Genomic DNA, 21226 nt, shown 5'->3' on the forward strand with positions numbered 1-21226 from the left:
CTTATAACCCTCGATCTGCATTGTAGACCTACTGATAGTTAACGTTGGATTAGAATCTTTTATATGGTGGTACGGCAGAACATGGTTGAAGAATAGGAATAACAGGTAGTCCGTTGGATTGGAATCGATCTCCAATCGCATCTCTCTTTTCGAGCTCCATTTGAAAACCTCGGATTTGTGCCTTGTTCGGTTGTTCCTCTTCTTTCGCAGTCACTTGCAAGGTCGGAGACCAGTCACTCCAATACAGGTTTGGATTTGCTCTTCTATTAACATTTCTTGTTGTCGTTGATGTCTTTACTATTTTTCGTCACGACCTTCGCTAGTTGTGGATTTCTCTTGGAATTGAAATTGGTGGACTTTCTCAGTTTATGCTGGTGACTGAGTTTTGGATTCAAGGTTTGACCTTTTACTGGCATGGGTATTGTTCCATTCTTAGGATGGAGTTTTGATTGACGTTCTTGAATTGTTCGATGACATGGGTGAGAGATGTTTATTGTGTATCTAGCAGCATTGATGTTTGTTTAGGGAAAATCGCCCACCATTCAATTTAGTTGAGGCGGCAGTAATCAAACCCAAATGGAAACGAAAGAAAAGGTTAAAGGCTGGGAGCAATCAATTATTGGGTTTACTAAGACATCTGTAGTGTGAAACTCTTAAATGATTTAGTCAGTGGCACGTCAAAAAGTCGAGATGGACTCCATTGAGAGAGTTCCTCTCTACTCATTTGCTGTATTTGGTGATTAATTAGGGCTTAGTTCATGGCATTTTGAGTTGTTCTTAGAGTACCATTTTATTTTGTGATTTGTGCATTGCAGATCAGGGGGTACATTCAGAAGTACCATTGCATGAGCAAGAACCAGGCCAAATTGTTCAGTATGGAATGATGATGGTCACTCTAGTTGACTCACTGATTAGGAGTCCTGTTAGATATTTCTTTTAGCACTTCAAGTATGATTTCTCTGTTCCACTTCCACCTTATTGGGGTCGTATTTTTATTTATATTTCTTGGTCTTATTTATACTTATTTATCGGAGTTCCGAAACACTTAGAATGCTTCTAGCCAACAGATTTATGGTAGGAGTTTTTTGTTAAATTTGTCTCAGACTTATGTGTTATAGATGAAAAATCCAGTTAGTGAAGTAGAACCGGTCATTTATGGTTTCTGTAAATTAAGTCACAGGCTACACCTAGCCCATGGTAGTTACAGTTAACCAAAGATGTTGCTTCCTAAGTTCCTTGGCGATTGTCGAATTTTACTCAGTGGAATAGGGAGGGTCTGGTCCTTCACAATGAAGTGATAGATGGAACTGCCATGCAATGATTTATTAGCAGATTAATAGATCACTTCGGAATGGCATATACATCACACATCCTGGATCAAGTAAAGACTCTGGGTTTTCCAGCAAACCACAACTACATCCATCTCATTATCCAATGTAGCACCAATGGATACATAAGAAATGTATCGAGTTGATTCTTTTTAATGAATAGATCCGATGGCGATTTCAAATATGGAATTCAAAGGGATCAAATAGAAATTGATACTCCAAATCATAGAACTCTATTTGTAGTGGTTCCAGTCTAGATCTTGGGTGGTGATTCCCTGAACATATCCTCCTTTTCAATCTTGTTCCATCTTTCTAAGTTGTTGAAACACTTAGACAAAAATTTTCGGTTCCTGATTTGCTTATTTGAGTTTTTGTAGTTTGTCAGTCGTGTGTAGATCATCAATCATTAGTCATCCATCAACTTTCTAATGGTCAACACATTCTAACCATCAGATACTTTCTCTGGTTTTGTTATTCAAGTAGAACTCTTCATCATTTCTAAATGCCACTAGCAGAGCTGGTTGAGATTTTAATACATTGTTCCTCTAATTTTTTGAGTTCTTTGATCAGCTTATCATCTATTTCCAAGTTTTTCTTGTTGAGCTTCGATATTTCTCTTATTCTGAACATGCAACTCTGTTGTCAATTCCTTGAGCGAGTTGTATTCTGTCAGATATCTAAATCTGACAATCTAATCATGTGAGAATTTGGTATTTTGTTAGCTTATGTAAAAGTGTATTCAGTTAGAATTTTCTTTGAATGTGGTACATTTTCCTTGTCTATGATTCTGAATGGTTTCTGAAATAGTATCAAGTGGATTTTGGACTTTGTTGCTGTTATCTTCTCCTGTTAATATTAGTGAGATTCATGGATCTAATTATTAGACTTGCTTTGGTATACTTTATATTTGTGTCTACTTGATATATGAACCTGAGGGATATTTGATGTGCCTTTTAGTCCTTATTGTGATATCTATAATGAACTGGAGGCTGTGTATGATTTATTGTGATAAAGAGTTAGTTGTTATGTATGGGGTGATGAACTTTAATGAGAAAATGTTCAAAACTGAGTTTAAAGAGGTACCTAAATATAATTTTATAAAATTTACGTGCCTTTCATATTTTTTCATCCTTAAAAGGTTCATTTCTTTATAAGTGGTAAGAATCTTACCTGTGCTGAACACGTGAACTCACAAGAGGCATTGCAAGTTACACTCTTTCTTCACTTTTTGTGTCTATCTTGTCTCTCACTTTTCCATGTATCTTTTTATCTCCTCTCTCCCTACCTCAGTGTTACATAATATGTTATGCAATAGGCATACCAAATGTATTTTTCATCATATAATCAATTATATCTACTAGGTGAAAATGGTGTGAGAATGCCCTTTCTGTGACTGACAGTTGAGGAGGATTGCATCAGGTTGGAGTCAGAAAATGTTGGGTCGTTGTGCACGGACAGTTCTCATAGCTAGGCGCATGTTTTCAGGGGATACAATGGTGGAAGCTGTATCAAATGGTGGCAGCCATAGCACCAAAGCAAGCACTGGTGGACGGGACACAATAGGACGAAGGCTTCTCAGTCTTATATACCCAAAACGCAGTGCAGTTATCACTATCCAAAAATGGATTGAAGAAGGCAAATATGTCCGCAAGTATGAGCTTAATCGTGTTGTTAGAGAGCTTCAAAAGCTTCGGCGTAACAAACATGCACTTGAGGTATCTCTATGCTTTTGATTTGGATCTTGGTTCATGGGTTTTGCCTAGTTCATTGTAAATGTGTGTTCCATTTACCATGTTGAGGACTTTCAGGATTGCATTAATATTACATATTTTAATGTAGTCCACTTTGGTTTCAAATTTAAACACTAAGAGAAGAAGAAAGAACTGGGGGTGATATTTTTTATTTTTTGTGTGTGTGTGTGTGTTGGGGGGGGGGTTAGGGAGAGAAGAACAGATAAAGGAAACAGAAGAATATTGAAACATATTCTGGGTTTTTTTTTTTTTTTAAAATTTTTAAAACGCATGAATGAACCATATTCTGGTTATATATGTTATGATGTATAAACATAGAGTGAAGTTTGAAAAATGAAGTTTTGGTTGGTGAGCTTTAGTTAGAAGTACGGTTTTTCCTTTTAATAATCTACAAGGGTAGTAAACAAAATTGGAAGAAGAAAACCACAGGTATACAATGAAATTTAAAGGAACTTTTGGCTCCAGGATGGTAAAGGACTAGTAGGACCAATTCATAGATGGTGATAAGGTATGGTAGGCTAAAAGAAATCAATACTAGCAAGCCTACAGAAAACAGAATCGTGGTAACCTAACACATAGCATAAACCTTGATTAGATAGAACTCCAAAAAGAAGAATCTGATGAGGGTGAAAATACAATATGATAGAACCTATGAAGGTGCTTAAGTGGTACTGGTGTCTAAATTAACGGTTGGATGATTGTTAGAACTTATAAAGGTGCTTAAGTGGTACTAGTGTCTAAATTAATGGTTGGATGATGATAAACTCACATTGACACTAATTTCAGATAACAAAACAGCAGCACAGTAAGTAGAGAAAACTGATATATCTCACTGATGCATCCAAAATCTACTCAGCCCTTAGATCACTAATGGATGACCTACAAAACAATCGTTAGATGTGGCCCGATCGTGGGGGTCGGGAGTCCACCTCCAAAGGCTAAGTCAGTTGATGAATTGATCACAAAGGCTCTGCTTGAGTACAGAGAGCAGAATACGAATATGAATATTGGGAATACGATTCAGATACCTTTCTTGTACGTAGGTCATGTCTTATATAGTATTTACCTTCGAATCTCCTTCGTTGGATTTATTTGAGCCTTCTTCGGGTGATCGTCCGATCTTAACGATTTGATCCGTTGGCGATAGATCCGTTCGTCGGTGGGATAATGGATAACTTCCTTTGTTAGCACGATCATAGCGTGGCAATTATCCGAGTAAGCTCGATCGTTTGTTCCCGTAAGTGCCGTTAATTGTCTCCTTGACGATTCGTCCACTCCAAAAATTATGGATTCGGGCGTGCTTGTTGACTAAGTTAGGTTTCTTCCTCAACAAGCTATCTTAGAACCCAGCCCGCTTAGTTGTGAGTCGGTCCATTTCTTCCCGACCGGGGTCAAGTGTTGAACCATGGGCAAACCTGGTTCAACAATGGTTTTTCTCGTATCACGAGCCCCCCAAACCAAGCGTTCGGACAACTCCGAGGGCTTGGTTTGAACTAGACCGACAAATCAAACGAAGATTTTGAATGGTCCCTCGCTTATTAAATGTGAAATCACATTTAATGTTGCTGCGTCACTTTTTTCTCGAGTTTCGCTAATGTTATCTTTTTTAAGGGGGTGGCGCCACGTGTTTGCTGCAGCCCAAATCATAATTGTTTACGAAATCGAAACGACGGTTTCTCAAAACGTCTTTGGCGATTCGATTTGTTCAAACTTTTTTGAAACGTCTCCCGATCATTATTGTCGATCATGAACTTATCTTGATCGTACACGTCCTCGATGATATGCGTGTTTAAAAGCTGTTTGTTGTCTTCGCATGTTTCATTCTCTTTGTTTGGAGTTTGAAACTTCGTCGCTTTTCTTGCGCCCTAACAGCCTTCTTGTTTTCACGCTCTCTGCTTTGGGTGAACAAGTAAGTTCATTGACTCTTTTGTATCGTTTATTTGCCTTGATCTTTCCTTTTTCTTTCATCTCCGCTTTCTTCTCTATTAAAAACCAGAACCAGACCTTCCTAGTGATGGGAAGTGGTAGGACTTCTCATGAAGGTTCTTCTGAACATGGCTCCGGTAAGGGCGACTTTGGCGGTGAGTCTTCTGTCTCTGTCCCCATCGAACAGTCAGATAGTGACAAGCGAACTTTAACCGCCATTTGGCATGAGTTCGAAGAAGTGAGCCAAAAGAAAAGAGTTGAGAAAGACATTGAAGTTCCTTCCTTGCCTCCTGAGTCTAGACCGTCCAGAACTCCTAAGGCTACTGCCGAGGCCTCTCGGCAATATAAGCAACCTAGCAGACCCAAGGAGGAACCTAGCTCTGTTCCTTCCACCTGCACCGAAGTTGAACTTCCTTTGGCTGTTGAACGTTTTGACTTTCCTCCCTCGTACTTTCTTCGAGCTCCCAATCCTGATGAAAGAGCTAATTCGAATATGCCCGAAGAGTTCTCTTTGTATTTAGATACTTTGGAGAGTGAAGTCTGCTTTCCATTCTTCAATCCTTTGTTTTCTGCTGTTTTAAATCATTGGGACATTTGTCTCGGAATGCTTCTCCCCAATAGCTGGTGTCTCATTGTTGGCTTTTTGGGTTTGTGTTTTGAACTTGGTATTGAACCTTCTCTCCCTCTCTTTGTACATTTTCACGTTTTGTCTCTTTCCAACCCTTCGGGTTGGGTTTTTCTTTCCAAGCGGAATAAGGTTGGGCTTGAATGGTCGGGCAGTATCCTTGATAGGGGAACTTGTCCTTCCAATCACAAAGGGTGGCGCAAATGGTATTTTTTCTGTCGAGCGCCTCAATCAAATCTTAACTTCCCGATCACCTGGAAGCTGCTTACTTCATACTGCGAAGGTAACCGTGTCCTTCCCCTATCCAAAGCCGAAAAAGCAGCTGCCAAGAAGATCAAGTCAATTCCATCGTACCAAGAGATACATGGTTTTGAGATGGAATACACCCTGGTTCTTCAGTATTGGGGGCTGGCTCATTGTGAGCTTTCTAACCGTTATATTTGTTTTTTCTGAATGTATTGGAGCCTTGTTCCGTTATCTAACTTTAGTCTTCTTTGTAGTGCCTCCCAAGATTAACCCAGAGACCCTTCGAGCAAAGGCAGCCAAGGCGATTGTATCTGCAGAGAAAAGGTCTCCTCAGGCACTGACGTCAGAGGAGATAGCTGTTATTCCTCCTCCAGACCCTTCTTACAAGGGTATAAGGAATCTGAAACCAGTGGTTGAAGCCTCGGGAAAAGGGAAGAGGCCAATTGGAGAAGAGGCAGAAGTCCCCTCTCCAGCCCGAACCTAAAGGAAGCATGACCCGACCGAAGCTTTTGTCCAGAAGAAATCTTAGAAGAGTAAAGGCTCTGAGGAGATTTTCGTTCCACAATGGACGTTGAGCGTGTCGGATTAAGTCACGTAAGAACATAAAAAAGCTGCTGAGTGGAGTTCTCTTTGCTTGATGCCAGCCAACCGTCAAACTCTTGAGTTTTTGAGTGACGATACGCTCGTTTGTCTCTCTACTAAGTATTGTGTTTCCTTGGTCTTCTGTTGTCTACTTCGTAATTCTTTCTAGGACTTCTTAATAATTGTCTGCTTTCTTAGGATTGTTGTGGAGAATTTCTACCAGCACATTGAGGCTTTGAACCGAGTTGGTCGTGGTGGCTCCCGACTCCAAAGTTGTGAGGAGCAGTTGGGGTTGGCGAATTCTGAAGTGGATCGGTTGAAGAAGGAAGCTGCAGTGCTGAAGGAGGAGAATGCCAAAGTCAACACCTTAAAGAAGGATCTTGACTTGTCTGTTAGCCGTGCTGGTGCTTTGGAACGTGAAGCAAAGAAGCAGAAAATGCTCGCCTCCGAATGTAGTGAGAGGGTTGAGATTTTGGCCCTTGAAAATGATCGTCTTAAAAAGACGGTTGTTCCCTACAAACCCAAACATCTTTCTCAAGATCTTTGGAGGGACTCCATTCGTAAGTACTTGAACAACGTCCCCTTCAGCGATCTGATGACTCCACACAACCTTCAAGCCTACCGAGAGGGACAAGATGATGTATGGAAGGCTATCCTTGAGGCAAATCCTTCTTTCGATACGACTCCTTTTTAGGGTGTTTGCCACAAAGAAGTCTTCGAGAGGCTCGAGCTACCTTTCCCCGATTGGGCTCAGGAAGATGAGGATCCTTATCCGGCGAATCCAAACATCGAAGAGTTTCTTAACGATTCGCCACCTCTTCTCGAGGAGCCTCAACAGCATACTCCTGTCGCGGATCCTTGTGCAGAACCCGTCCAAGAAAAATAGGAATCTCTTTTTTTTTTTTTTTTTTTTTTGGTAAGGGTTGGCCCCTATGGCCCTTTGATAATGAAATGAATCTTTGCCTTTTTTATCGTCGAACTCTTGCAATAGTTGTTGTGATGAGCTAGTAGGATTCTCTTATGGCGTACTTAGAGAATTTGCTCCTTTTCCTCTTTTAGAGCCACGTTCGGATATGAGCTAGACTTTTTCTTGAAATAACTTCGTACCTTGATCGAAGTTGACGTTTGAGAACCTTGGCGGGGTTGACATTCGGGAACCTTGGGATACACCCTTGCTTTGAAGTTGATTCGGTTCAATCCTAACCTCCTTTGGCTTACTTGAAGCTTTTCTCTCCAGGTTGCACCCATTTTATGACGAAAACCAAACGTTTCCTCGTATTGGCTTATGAGTTGTCCTTCCCAAGAAATTGAAAAGGCTCTTTTCATTTAATATTGGTGCGACGGTTGGTTTTTTTATTTTATTTTTTTTAAGCCGCACTCCCTCGTATCCGGTGCACAATGCTCCACGTGGAGACTTGGGACGAACTTAGCTCTTAAGTTTCGAATTTGAAACGTCATTATCTCCTGACCGTTGATCTTGGATTTGGTTTTCGATATTCAAACCGTCCCTCTTCCTTAACCTTTGATCCATACGAGTTCTTAACCGTCGCATCATCCCTTGGGGCTATTTAAATCCCTCGGTGTGCTTCAAACTTGCCTTCGTCCTTTGCGAGAATAGTTGTTTCCTCATCTAAATACTTTCTATCCGCTCTTCTTGCTTCTGCATTTGTATCTAAAAGCTTGCAACGATACCCTGAACAAAACTTGAACGAGTAAGTTTCCTTATTCTTTTCTGTCTGGTTTTTTAACTTCTCTCCCCAAAAGAACTTCAACGTATTTTACTTGAGGTTGTTTACTCGAAGCTCTGTCTTGTCGTCGGAATATTTAATATCAGAGAGTATTCATGTTCTTCAAATATTTAGGGTTTCCCTTTTTATCTTTTGCTTGTCGACCTTTCGTAACTGGTGATGTTCGTCTTTCCTTGCAGTGGCTCCAAAACTTAACTTGGATGTTGTTAGGGCAAAAGCTACCAAGAAGACAACTCCAGTAAAGAAAAATGTCGCTCGACGCGAAGAGGTTGATGTTGTTGATTCTCCTAAAGTTCAGATTTCCACAGCTTTTGTTGATGCCTCGTTTGCATCTTCTTCCATGATGGAGACCGTTCGGCCTGCTAAGGAAGATGTGGTTCCTTCAGCTGTCGTTCGGGTCTCCAAAACCCCAGCTGGTGCCTCGTTGGCATCTTCCTCCAAACTTCCACAAGATATGGAGGTTTCTCCTCCAACGTTGGAGGAGGTTTTCCAAGAGGCCGAGGGTGCTGCCTCCAAGAGAAAGCGCCATCGATCTGATGATGAGGTAAACAAGCCCTCTTGGTTGCTGAAGAGGTTTGACTTGGTGACGGGTGATTTTGAAAAGGCGCTAGAATGGTGCACTTTTGCTCAGATGCCCGCCGAGAACAAAGCCTTCAATGCTTTTCCAGATGAGACCTTTATAAGGTCATTTGTGATATAAATATTTCTTCCTTTTCTTTTTTTCCGAATGTTAATTTTTGCTCCCGACTAACTCTTGCGGTATTGCAAGAGCCTTGCTGATAACTTCCACAAGCAAGTGGAATCAGCTTTTTAGCTTAGTAGCCTAAATAATGATCGTTCCCGGCTCCGGGAAGAATCCAAAGCCAAAGATGCTGAGATTGCTCGCCTTCGGGAGAATCTTTGGGAAGTTGCCCTAGTGAAGAATTCTCAAATCGGGCGGCTTTCTTCGGATTTGGATGATGCTAGGGGGTGGCTCCGTAAGTTGGAGCGGGAAGTTGAGAGGCTTTCGGGAGAGTTGAAGGGGTCTGGAGCTAAAGCTGATGTGCCTCGAAGGCAAGACATTACTCCTTTGCCCGAAACTCTCCCGACTGATGTTCGCAGGACTTGCATCTTCAAATACTTGCTGAATAAGCCATTTGTTGATATGCTAAACACCTATAATTTGCAGGTTTATCGGGACGGCAAAAACGAGGTATGAGAGTCGATCCTAAGGAGGAATCCTTACTTCAACATGGCTCCCCATTGTCAAAGTTGTCATCTCGAAGTATTTGAAAAGTTGCGACTTCCTCTTCCTGTTTGAGCTAAAGATGTGGTGGACCGGCCCGTTCCAAATCCGGATATAATTCATTATCTTGATGACTCTCCTCCCTTGTCCCCCCTTAGAGGATTTAGCTATGAAGAACTTGCCTCAAATGCAGGTCTAACTAAAGGCCATGCTTCTTCATCGGTCCAAAAAGGTAAGGAAGCTTAGAGTTCCTCATTTTTCCGTGGAAAAGCCCAACAAAGGGTATGGAATTGCGGAGGATTTTGTCCTATAGGTGGGAGCTTACGGAACTCTTCGCAATCACCGAGGATGAGAGGGATCGGTCAAATGATGAGAGGACCTATGTTTCCACGGCCAGCAATCGAACTATGTCTTCCCGACTCTGTTTCAACATATGGGAGTTGCTTCAATTTTTCTTCTTGACTCTGTGTTGCTTCTAAGAGAGCTGCTTTGGTATTTCTTCCCGATTATGTTTTGACAAAGGAAAGTTTACGGAACTCTTTGCAATCATCGATGATGATACTTAGAATTCGCTGTTTTTCGACCGAGCGAAGATTTGACCTCAACATTTGTTATCTCACATGTATTTTTTTGGAGAACTTTTTGATGTTTTAAAGGTTGGCCCCTTCTGGTCGTTTAGAGAAATAAAGAATTAACTTTATCCTTATGCTTTGTTGACGAAGATATTTATTTTTTCATCAAAGTCTTCTCTTGAGCAATTCCATAGGAAGCCTTTACTTAGAGATTTCGAAGAATTCTTTTAAGCTTTCGGAGGTCCCACTCGGGTTTAAACGGGTGCCTTTACTTAGAGATTTCCGAAGAATTCTTCTAAGCTTTCGGAGGTCTCACTCGGGTTTAAACCGACGCTTAGATTTCCTTCTCAAGCTTTCGAAGGTCCTACTCGGGTTTTAAACCGATGCCTTTACTTAGAGATTTCCGAAGAATTTTTCTAAGCTTTCGGAGGTCTTACTTGGGTTTTAAACCGATGCCTCTATGACTACTTAAGAAATTCATTAAGCTTTTGAAGGTCCTACTCGGGTTTTAAACCGATGCATTTACTTAGAGATTTCCGAAGAATTCTTTTAAGCTTTCGGAGGTCTCACTCGGGTTTTAAACCAATGCCTCTATGACTACTTAAGAATTTCCTTAGAAATTCATTAAGCTTTCGAAGGTCCTACTCGGGTTTTAAACCGATGCCTTTACTTAGAGATTTCCGAAGAATTCTTCTAAGCTTTCGGAGGTCTCACTCGGGTTTTAAACCGATGCCTCTATGACTACTTAAGAATTTCCTTAGAAATTCATTAAGCTTTCGAAGGTCCCACTCGGGTTTTAAACCGATGCCTTTACTTAGAGATTTCCGAAGAATTCTTCTAAGCTTTTGGAGGTCTCACTCGGGTTTTAAACCGATGCCTCTATGACTACTTAAGAATTTCCTTAGAAATTCATTAAGCTTTCGAAGGTCCCACTCGGGTTTTAAACCGATGCCTTTACTTAGAGATTTTCGAAGAATTCTTCTAAGCTTTCGGAGGTCTCACTCGGGTTTTAAACCGATGCCTCTATGACTACTTAAGATTTTCCTTAGAAATTCATTAAGCTTTTGAAGGTCTCACTCGGGTTATAAACCGATGCCTTTTTGATTTTTCCTAATTTTGCTGGATAATGCGTGTAACCCCCAATCAAAAGATATCGTGTTGAAAACCGGAAATTGCATTGATTGAGCTGAATTCTCTACATCAGGAATGGAAATGATAAACTTCTAGGGATAGTATTTCTTCAGGTGCCTTCCATTCCATGAACGATCCAACTCTTGTTCTGTTGTCATATTCTTTAGCTTATATGCCCCCAAACCAACCGGCTTTATAATCATATATGGTCCTTCCCATGAAGGATATAGTTTCTTTTGGTGGCGTGGATCTGAAGCTAAAGTATTCCTTAAAACTAGATCTCCCGCTTGGTATTGGTGACGCTTTACTCGGGAATTGTAGTATGATGCTATCCTCTGTTGATAATGTTGAGTTCGGGCAATTGCTTTTGTTCGAACTTCATCTAGTAGCTCAAGGCTATCTAGCAATCCTTATTCGTTTGCTTTTTCCTCAAATTCTCTTTCTCGAAGTGTTCTAGCCATTACTTCGACGGGTGCCAATGCTTCAGATCCATAGGCTAATTTGAATGGAGTTTCTCCAGTGGGAGTCCAAACCGTAGTTCAATATGCCCATAAAACATTGTGCAATTCTTCAACCCATAAGGCTTTGTCAGACTTGAGTCTTTTCTTTATTCCATCTAGTAGTGTTCGGTTTGTAACCTCCACTTGCCCGTTGATCTGTGGGTATGCTACTGATGACATTCGGTGTTCGATCTGGTAAGTGTTGCAGAAATGTTCGAACTGTGGGTTGTCAAATTGTGTACCATGGTCGATTACAAGGATTTTTGGCATCCCGAACCAATAGATGATAGATTCCAACACGAACTTCTCCACCCTCTTTTCGGTGATGGTTGCTAGAGCAATAGCTTCTACCCATTTTGTGAAGTAGTCGATTGCTACAATGAGATACTCTCGTCCGCCCGTGGCCTTGGTGAATTTTCCCATAATATCAATTCCCCACATCGCAAAGGGGATGGGGTCGAGAATTGAAGTTAAGGTTTCAGCTGGCCTTTTGGATATAGTGGCATGAATCTAGCAATTGTTGTAGCGACGAACGTAATTCATTGCAATCTCTTGAAGTTTCGGCCAATACAAACCAAGCCTAAGGATTTTGTGGGCTAGAGCACGACCACCCATATGCGCTCCACAAATCCCTTCATGAACCTCTGCTAAAGCCGTACTCGATCCTTCGGGACCCAAACATCTTAAGAGGGATCCAGCATAAGATCTTCGGTACAACCTTCCATTCTGCATTATAAACCTTAACGCCCTCACCTTGATCACTCTTGCCTCCTTTGGATCCTCTAGTAGCTTATCATCTCTGAGATATTCCACAATCGGGTCCATCTAGTAGCGTTCGGCTTCAATATAGGATATCTCCTTTTCTTGATTGCTTGGGAATGCTAATTCCTCAATGTAGACCGAAGGGTCGAGCGTCTTTTCTTTGGCGTTAGCCAATCTTGAAAGCTCATCTGCCATCGCATTTTCTTTTCTTGGAATCTGACATACTTTCAGATTCTTGAATTCCTTCTGCAATGCTTGCACGATTTCTTGATATTTCTGTAATCGGGACTCCTTAACGCCATACTCCCCTTGCACTTGATTGACAATAAGTTGTGAATCACTGAAGATAGTTACCTCTGCTATTGCTGTGCCTTTGACAGACAAAGTCCAGCTATCAAGGCCTCATATTTTGCCTCGTTATTGCTTGCTTCAAATGTGAACCTCAAAGTGTAACGAATGATGAATCCTGCTGGGCTTTTCAAAAGAATCTCAGCTCCAGCTCCCTTGCTTATTGCTCGAGCTATCCACGTATACCTCCCACATGGTTGGAATTCTAGGTTCGGCCTCTTCCTCGGTCGGAGCAGTGGTTTCTACCACGAAATCGGCCAACACTTGGGCTTTGATTGTTGTGCGAGGCTTGAAACTTATTTGGAACTCGCCAAGCTCAACCGACCACACCACCATTCTTCCAAACAAATCGGGCTTACAAAGAACTGTATTCAGAGGAAAAGTAGTCAATACCTTTATGGGATGTGCCTGAAAATATGGCCTTAGTTTCCTGGCCGCTATCATAAGAGCCAAAGCCTGCTTCTCGATATGGGAATATTGCGTCTTTGCGTCGAGGAGCACGTGGCTGACATAATGGATTGGCCATTGCTTCCTTTCTTTTTCCCGAACAAGCACCGCACTTACTGCCGAACGTGATGTTGCTAAATAAACTTGCAAAATTTCTCCCTTTTCTAGTTGGGATAAAAGTGGTGGTTTGCCAAGTGTTTCCTTCAGATTTTCGAACACCTTTTTGCATTTTTCTGACCATTTAGCCTCCCTACTGCCCCTCAAATCCTTGATTGCTTTGAAAAAAGGGAGGCATTTCTCTCCCGACTGTTAGATGAATCGGTTCAACGCAGCTACTCTTCCCATTAGGCATTGCACATCCCGAACGGTCCTGGGAGATTTCATGTTAATCAAAGCTTGTATTTTGGCTGGGCTAGCCTCGATGCCTCTTTGAGACACCATGAAACCTAAGAATTTCCCTGATGATACACCAAAGGCACATTTTTTTGGGTTTAGCTTCATTTGGTATTTTCGGAGTACCGAAAATACTTCTGCCAAATCTTCAATATGCTTTGATTTTGCTGTGCTTTTTACCAACATATCATCGACGTATGCTTCCATGTTTCTCCCGATTTGATCCTTGAATATTTTGTTTACCGCCCTCTGATAAGTAGCCCCTGCGTTCTTCAGACCGAACGGCATGACTTTGTACTAGAAGCTTTCACGATCGGTCATGAAAGCAGTAAATTTTTCATCCTCCTGATTCATGAGGATCTGGTTGTACCCCGAATATACATCCATGAAACTTAACGTTTCATATCCATCAGTGGGATCTATTAAAAGATTTATCCGGGGCAGCGGATAACAGTCTTTCGGGTAGGCCTTATTGAGATCTGTGTAATCTGTCCACATTCTCCATTTTCCATTCGCCTTCTTGACCATCACCACATTGGCCAACCAGGTTGGGCATTCGATGGGTTTAATGAACCCTGAGTTCTTTAACTTTTCGACTTTGCCCCTGATGGCCTCGTGCTTTTCTATCGAGAAGTTTCTTCTTTTTTGTATAATCGGTTTTACCTTTGGATCTATCCAAAGCTTGTGCTCTGCCACCTGTCGATCTATTCCCGGCATATCCTCCGCAGACCATGCGAACACATCACTGTTTTCCCGAAGGAATAACTTCAGTTCTGTTTTGAATTCCTCCAGCTGCTCCGATCCAATGTGAGTAGTTCTCTTTTCATTGTTGGGATCCAGTTGGATTCGCTCCAATTTTTCTTCCGGCTCGGGTCTTTGCATTTTTTCTTCATCCCGATCGTCACGTATCTCTATTGGCAATGTCGTGGCCTTTTTTGGGCCTTCCATATCTTTCAGATACGCCACGTAGCACTGTCGAGAAATTCTTTGGTTAGAGGAAACCTGACCAATTCCCATATTAGTTGGGAATTTTATCTTTAGGTGCTTTGTCGAAACTATAGCACCTAACTTTGATAAGGGGGGGTGGGCGGGAAGGATGGGGGGGGAGGCGCGCCCCACCGGAGGTCGCCCCCGATAGTGGCCTTTTTAGGGAAGTTGCCAACTGAGAGATCCAATTATACTGACCCTTCAGCTATAGCCGACGACCCGGCAAAGCCATAAAGATGTGTAGATGAAGGCTCCATTAGATCCTCCTCGATTTTAAACTTTTGATAAGCTTCATAAGACAAAAGGTCTGCAGCAGACCCTGTGTCAACTAACACTCTGTGCACCTCTCGGTGTGCAATTTCTACCTTGATAACTATGGCGTCATCATGAGGTATACAGACGCCTCTCTTGTCTTCTTCACTGAAGGTGATTGAATTCTCACCATTCGATCTTTTTCGCTTCTGCGTTTCTCCGGTTCCAATAAATTTAGATTTGGCCTTCAGCTTTCGGAGCTACTCAGGCTCGGGTCCTCCGAATATCGTCAATATGGGTGATCGGGTGGCATCGACCACTTCCTTGCCTTTCTTAGACTTAGGAGCTTCGGTTCGCCACTCCCGACTTACCGAACGCTCCCTTTTATCTCCAGTTGCTCGCGACTCTGTCTGTCTTCCCTTGATGAAACTGGAAAGGTGACCTTGAGATATCAATCTCTCGATATCAGCCTTCAGATGTCTACAATCATTGGTATAGTGGCTGTGATCCTTATGAAAACGGCAATACCTCTCCATATTTCGCTCCCCAAGCTTTGCTAGGACCTTGGGTGGCCATTTTAGGATATTTTTTCCTTTGATGACATTCAAGATCTCTGACCGAGGAGTATTCATTTGGGCTTTTTCTTTTTCTCGGGAGCTTTCTGCTCTCTTGCAGAGGCCTTCATGTCTCCCTGACGCGCATCCAGAATCTCTGTTACCTCAGCCTACTTCTAACACCTTTGCACAAGTTCAGCATAGGTGGTAGGCATATCTTGAAGTAATAACTCCAAGAGTCTCTGATTGGTGAGCCCAGTGAACAAAGCAGTTTTAGCTACCTATTTATCTAGATTCTCGATTTCCATTGTGACCTTGTTGAATCTTTTCAGGTATTCCCGAATCAATTTGCTTTTCCCTTGCCTAATAGTGAACAAGGTTTCCTCGGTCTTCTTGATCTGAATTCCGCTTTGGACTCGACCGATGAATTTTCGCGCCAATTCCTTAAAGTCAACGATCCTTCCAGAGGGAAGATTCGAGAACCACTTTTGTGCTGCCCCGGTCAAAGATGAACCGAAAACCCTGCAAAGGATTTCATCTGAATTACCAGCCACTGCCATAGTCTGCTGGTAGTAACTGATGTGAGCGATAAGATCTCCTGAACTGTCGAACGAAGAAAAAGTTGGTAATCGGAAATTATGAGGAAATTGATATCCGGCTATTGCTTTAGCGAACTGGGTTTTTTTGATGACCGAATATATATCATCAGTTATTCTTCCTCTGGACAGTTGTCCAAGCCTCTGATTAATATTGGCCAATTTTTTACCAATATGCACCAAACATTCACCGGTCACGCTAGCATTGTCCCGAACCGTACGCCTGGGGGTTGGTGAGTGAGTTCGCGTTCCAGCACCCAACTTTGTCATTGAATGAGTTGTGCTTCCTTGCGATCGTTCAATTCGATCATTTCTTCTGGGGAGTTCCCCATTTCTTCTTGATTCTCCGCCTTGTCTCCTGGCGTCCTCCCAGAAATTCTGGCCAACATTCTGGCCTTCTGGAAGCCTTCTTTCCCTCCGTGGGGATCGTCCTCGTGGAAGCGAGGTAAATATTTCCTCGCCTTCTCTCACACGCCTTCTTGCTTCCCACGATTAGGAGCCCTGTGGCGCCACCACTTGACTAACCAACGCACGAAGCGTCTGGTTCATCTCCAGGAATTGGAGCTGCATTTGATCCAACTACTATTGGAGAGGATTAGGAGGATGTAATTGATCATTACCCGCTCCTCCATCTTCTCGTACTTCATGAGCTCGACTTCCCTCAGGGATATCATTCGGATTGTTCCCGCCGAGAAGCTGAATGTCAGCGTCTCGCTGAGCCGCAGCAATCGCTGTTGCTAACCTGGTAACCATGACTTTCTGAAGCGATTCCCACAGACGGCGCCAAATGATGCGTCCAAAATCTGCTCAGCCCTTAGATCACTGATGGATGACTTGCAAAACAATCGTCAGATGTGGCCCAATCGTGGGGGTCGGGAGTCCACCTCCGAAGGCTAAGTCAGTTGATGAACTGATCACAAAGGCTCTGCTTGAGTACAGAGCAGAAATACGAATATGAATATTGAGAATATGATTCAGATACCTTTCTTGTACGTAGGTCATGTCTTATATAGTGTTTACCTTTGAATCTCTTTCGTTGGATTTATTTGAGCCTTCTTCGGGTGACCGTCCGATCTTAACGATTAGATCCGTTGGCGATAGATCCATTCATTGGTGGGATAATGGATAAATTCCTTTGTTAGCATGATGGCAGTTATCCAAGTAAGCTCGATTGTTTGTTCCCATAAGTGCCGTTAACCATCTCCTTGACGATTCGTCCACTCCAAAAATTACGGATTCGGGCGTGCTTGTTGACTGAGTCAGGTTTCTTCCTCAGCAAGCTATCTTAAAACCCGGCCTGCTCATATGCGAGTTGGTCCATTTCTTCCCCACCGTGGTCGAGGGTTGAACCACAGGCAGACCTGGTTCGACAATGGTTTTTCCCATATCACTCACTAACCTGCCATTTGATGAATACAAGACTTGTGTCGAAAGGAGTATCAAAGAGGAGAGTAACATAGTTTTAGAGCTATCAGCCCAAGCTTTTGGACAGATTATTAGATTTTGATTGTTGAATTCTAAACTAGGGTGCTGTGCAACAGGATATAAAAGACTCATAATAGTGCTGGAAGATAATGTGCATTAAACTTCTTGTGTTGTTAATCAATGGTTTGTGTCAGTGGTGCCGAACTGCTGAAGCTATTTCATTTCAGTTTTCTAGATGGATGATGTTTCTCTGGGAATATTAAACTAACTGTAAATAAGCTTAGAAAGCAAGGGCATGTGCTCACTCTCACACTTTTGATTCTTGTATGCTATTTTCCTTTCTGAAAAGCAAGGGAGATTTTTTTTTCTTTTCTCTCCCCTCTTTAGTATTTGGATTACCTAGTGAAAGGCGAGTTTGTCATAAAGACAGGGTTAATACAATTTCTTTCTGCATTTGACATTGGACTCAGTTTCAGACTTCAAAATTTACATTTACATGAAAAATATTTGCTAGTTTGTACTTTGTAGTTGAACAAGTCTATATAATATTTGATTGTCTCAGACTTCTAAGCGACAAGAACTTTTTCTTAATTTGTTCTGACATTTTGTCCAATCTGAAATTATTTCCAGTTTGTTAGTTATCTATTTCATGATTTCTATAATGTCAACACATTTGATCCAACATCTCACCATCTTGATTCCTGACTGCTGAAAATGCACTGTGCTTTTTAAATTCAGCTTAATACTTCTTTTTGTTCTTAAGGATTGTCAGGATTGCTAACTGGTCTATTTTGGGGTTTATGTCCTGACTCCTGACAAGCTGGTTTCCATTTGATGTACTGAATAACATTTGAATTTTGAGTTAGTTGGACTAGAAGTTCTCCATTTGACCTAATTTTTTGACTCCTGTTGCATCTTTATGCAGATATGTGAATGGATGACTCTTCGACAAGACATGAAGCTGTTACCAGGGGACTATGCACTCCATTTGGACTTAGTTGCAAAAGTCCGTGGTTTGGCTAGTGCAGAAAAGTTCTTTGAAGATCTTCCTGAGGAAATGAAGAAACAACCTACCTATAGTGCTCTTCTTCACACCTTTATACAGAACAAGTTGCCTGCCAAGGCTGAAGCTTTGATGGAGAAAATGTCAGAATGTGGATTTCTGGAAAATTCTGTTCCTTATAACCTCATGCTATCCATGCTTATCTCAAATGGAGAGTTGGAAAAGGCTCTATCAATGATTCAGGAATTAAAGAAAAACACATCCCCGAGTGTTTATACATACAATCTTTGGTTAAAGATATGTGCTTTGCAGAATGATATCAAGGGTGCAGAGCAGGTCTTCCTTGAGATGAAAATGTCAAAGTTATCAGGAGATTGGATTACATACAGCGAGTTATCCAACTTGTACATAAAAAGTGGTCTGCTTGACAAGGCAACAGATACCTTGAAAGAGATGGAGAAAAGGGTTTCCCGAAAAGATCGTGTTGGTTATCCATCCCTTCTTAGTTTGCATGCAAACAAGGGTGATAAAGATCAGGTCTACCAAGTGTGGAAGAAGCTTAAGTCAACCTTCCGTAAGGCGAATGATGCCGAGTATACATGTATGATAGCTTCATTGTTGAAACTCGGAGAATTTGAGGAGGCTAAGAATATATATAAAGAGTGGGAATCTGTATCTGGGACTAAAGACTCTAGGATTCCTAATTTGCTCCTTGCAGCTTACATTAACAGTGATCAGATGGAGAAGGCAGAAAGCTTTTACAGCCATATGGTGGAAAGAGGCATACCACCTTCTTATAATACTTATGAACTTCTCACTTGGGGTTACTTGGGTGAGAAGAAGATGGACAAAGTCTTGGACTGCTTTAAGAAAGCCATCAAGAGTGTGAAGACATGGGACCCCGATCACCGAATGGTCAGCCAGATATTCAGTAACATTGAGGAAGGATGGGAATGTTGACAATGCAGAGCAGTTCTTGGCTCTCCTTCGAGAAGCAGGCCATGTGAGTACAGAGATCTATAACTCACTGCTGAGGACATATATGAATGCTGGGAAGAAGCCTGTTATTGTTGCTGAACGTATGAGGAAGGATAATGTTCAGTTGGATGAAGAAACATACCAACTCATTGAATTGACAAGCAAACTTTGTATTGGCCCAGTTTCTCCAGTACTTTCTTGAAGATGATAAACACCTTTAAGAAAAGATATGGTGTAGACTAGAAGATTTAACAGAACAAGTGATGGACTAAAAATAGCCTTACTTCAAGTTATTGAGTTTCAAATTTTCAAATTTTCAAGCCTTCAGAATACCTTCAAAAGGGTTTCATCGTCTGCTTCGTCTCTTTCCTATGCCAAAATCTCAATCTCAGATGATTTGTCAAGACTTCGAGTTTGGGTTTGGAGGAAATCAGACACTTATTGATGATGTTCTGCGGGTGTTTACGAGCTCGAAATTGTAACTTAGTTCATTCTACCCTTGCATCGGTTGAGAAAGAGGGTAAAGATAGTAAAATGCAGGATTACTCACTGCAAAACTATCAATCTTCAATCACAGAGTTAAAATTTTCTTACTAATAGATCAGACAAATAAGACAGGAAAAGGGTTCGGGTTTTTAGAGATGGTTACTGGAAGAATTTTCGACCTTCTCTAATGGTGGTTCTCTGTTTTACTAAGTTCTTCACCAAAATGCAGGGTTTTATTTTGATTTTTTTGGGGTAAAATAATAATTTATTAATAATACCGGGCCTCCAATCCAGGGAGTTAGTCTGGAAAATGATTAAAAATGCAAAGATCTAACAGTTCAATAATTTATTTTACATCAACCAAGTGTTGCACATCAGTTGAAAGATCATCCCCAATAACCTCTCCCAATGTAGAGGGAAGTTACAACCACCCCAACCCCAACGAATCCCATTTTTGAATTTCTATTCAAAAACTGATTAACCATTTGATCTTGGGAATCTACCACATCAGCACCATCATCTTGTTTTGCATTGCTAGGATGAGGATCCATGGGGACACCATTTTCACCATCTTTGTTGGAAGTGAGGTCTCAAGTTGCTTGTACTTATCCAATTCTTCATACCTATCTTTAAATGATGAAGAGCTTAAGAAAACATAGATGTAAGGAAATGAGTAAGAAACACGCATTGAAGAGGACTTAAACATGCACAGAGGTAGACAACTAAATTGAAAAGCACAATCTCCTATGAGTCTTGCCCCATTTGATGTTTAGCAAATTCTCTGACCACTGGAATTGGAATTTGGAACTAATGAAATTGAAGGAAAAAAAAAAGAACACTGGAACAAAACTAGAGAGAACGACAAATAGAGGGGGCCAAACCCTCCATCTGCGAAACACTCAACCCTTCCATGGAATTAAACGATTTATGGGCATTTTTAAATATATTACATTCTTAGTCCCAAAGGCCAAAGCTTAAAAATTTAAAAATAGCCAATGATGGGTTAGTAAAGCGGTTCAAAAGCCCAATCTTCTTAGGGAAGGTCTTGGGTTCGCATCCATTCAGCGGCATTAATTATATAAAAGCTCCCTTGAGGATGTAATCGTGGTGCGCGCAAACTGGCTCGGATGAACCTCATAAAAAATCAATAAATAAAAACCCAAAAATAAACTTGATTTGTATTAGTTTGAAACGGATCTATAACGGTCCCAAACTTGACCTAGTCTATATTATCCTAACCCGAAACTAAACCGATCCCAATTCAAACCAAACTTAAAACTGAATTGCACATTTGCACCCGAAACATAACTAATGGTCCGTGTTTAGGTTCTAGTGTTTCAACTTGAGACCAATAAGCTCAG

General features: G+C 41.5%; 1 protein-coding gene across 1 annotated transcript; it reads left to right on the forward strand.

Annotated features, from left to right (window-relative positions):
* The first annotated feature begins 149 nt into the window (after positions 1 to 149).
* On the forward strand, positions 150 to 20070 carry LOC149008383 (pentatricopeptide repeat-containing protein At4g02820, mitochondrial-like). Its single transcript, XM_089165283.1, is given in 4 exon segments — positions 150 to 247; positions 2748 to 3043; positions 18324 to 19346; positions 19348 to 20070. Coding segments are annotated over 3 exon segments (1539 nt in total). The 5' UTR covers positions 150 to 247; positions 2748 to 2761; the 3' UTR covers positions 19582 to 20070.
* The last annotated feature ends 1156 nt before the right edge of the window (positions 20071 to 21226 follow it).

Source organism: Hakea prostrata, chromosome 8, assembly GCF_041222555.1.
Source record: "Hakea prostrata isolate BN-2017 chromosome 8, UWA_Hpros_2, whole genome shotgun sequence".
NCBI lineage: Eukaryota > Viridiplantae > Streptophyta > Magnoliopsida > Proteales > Proteaceae > Hakea > Hakea prostrata.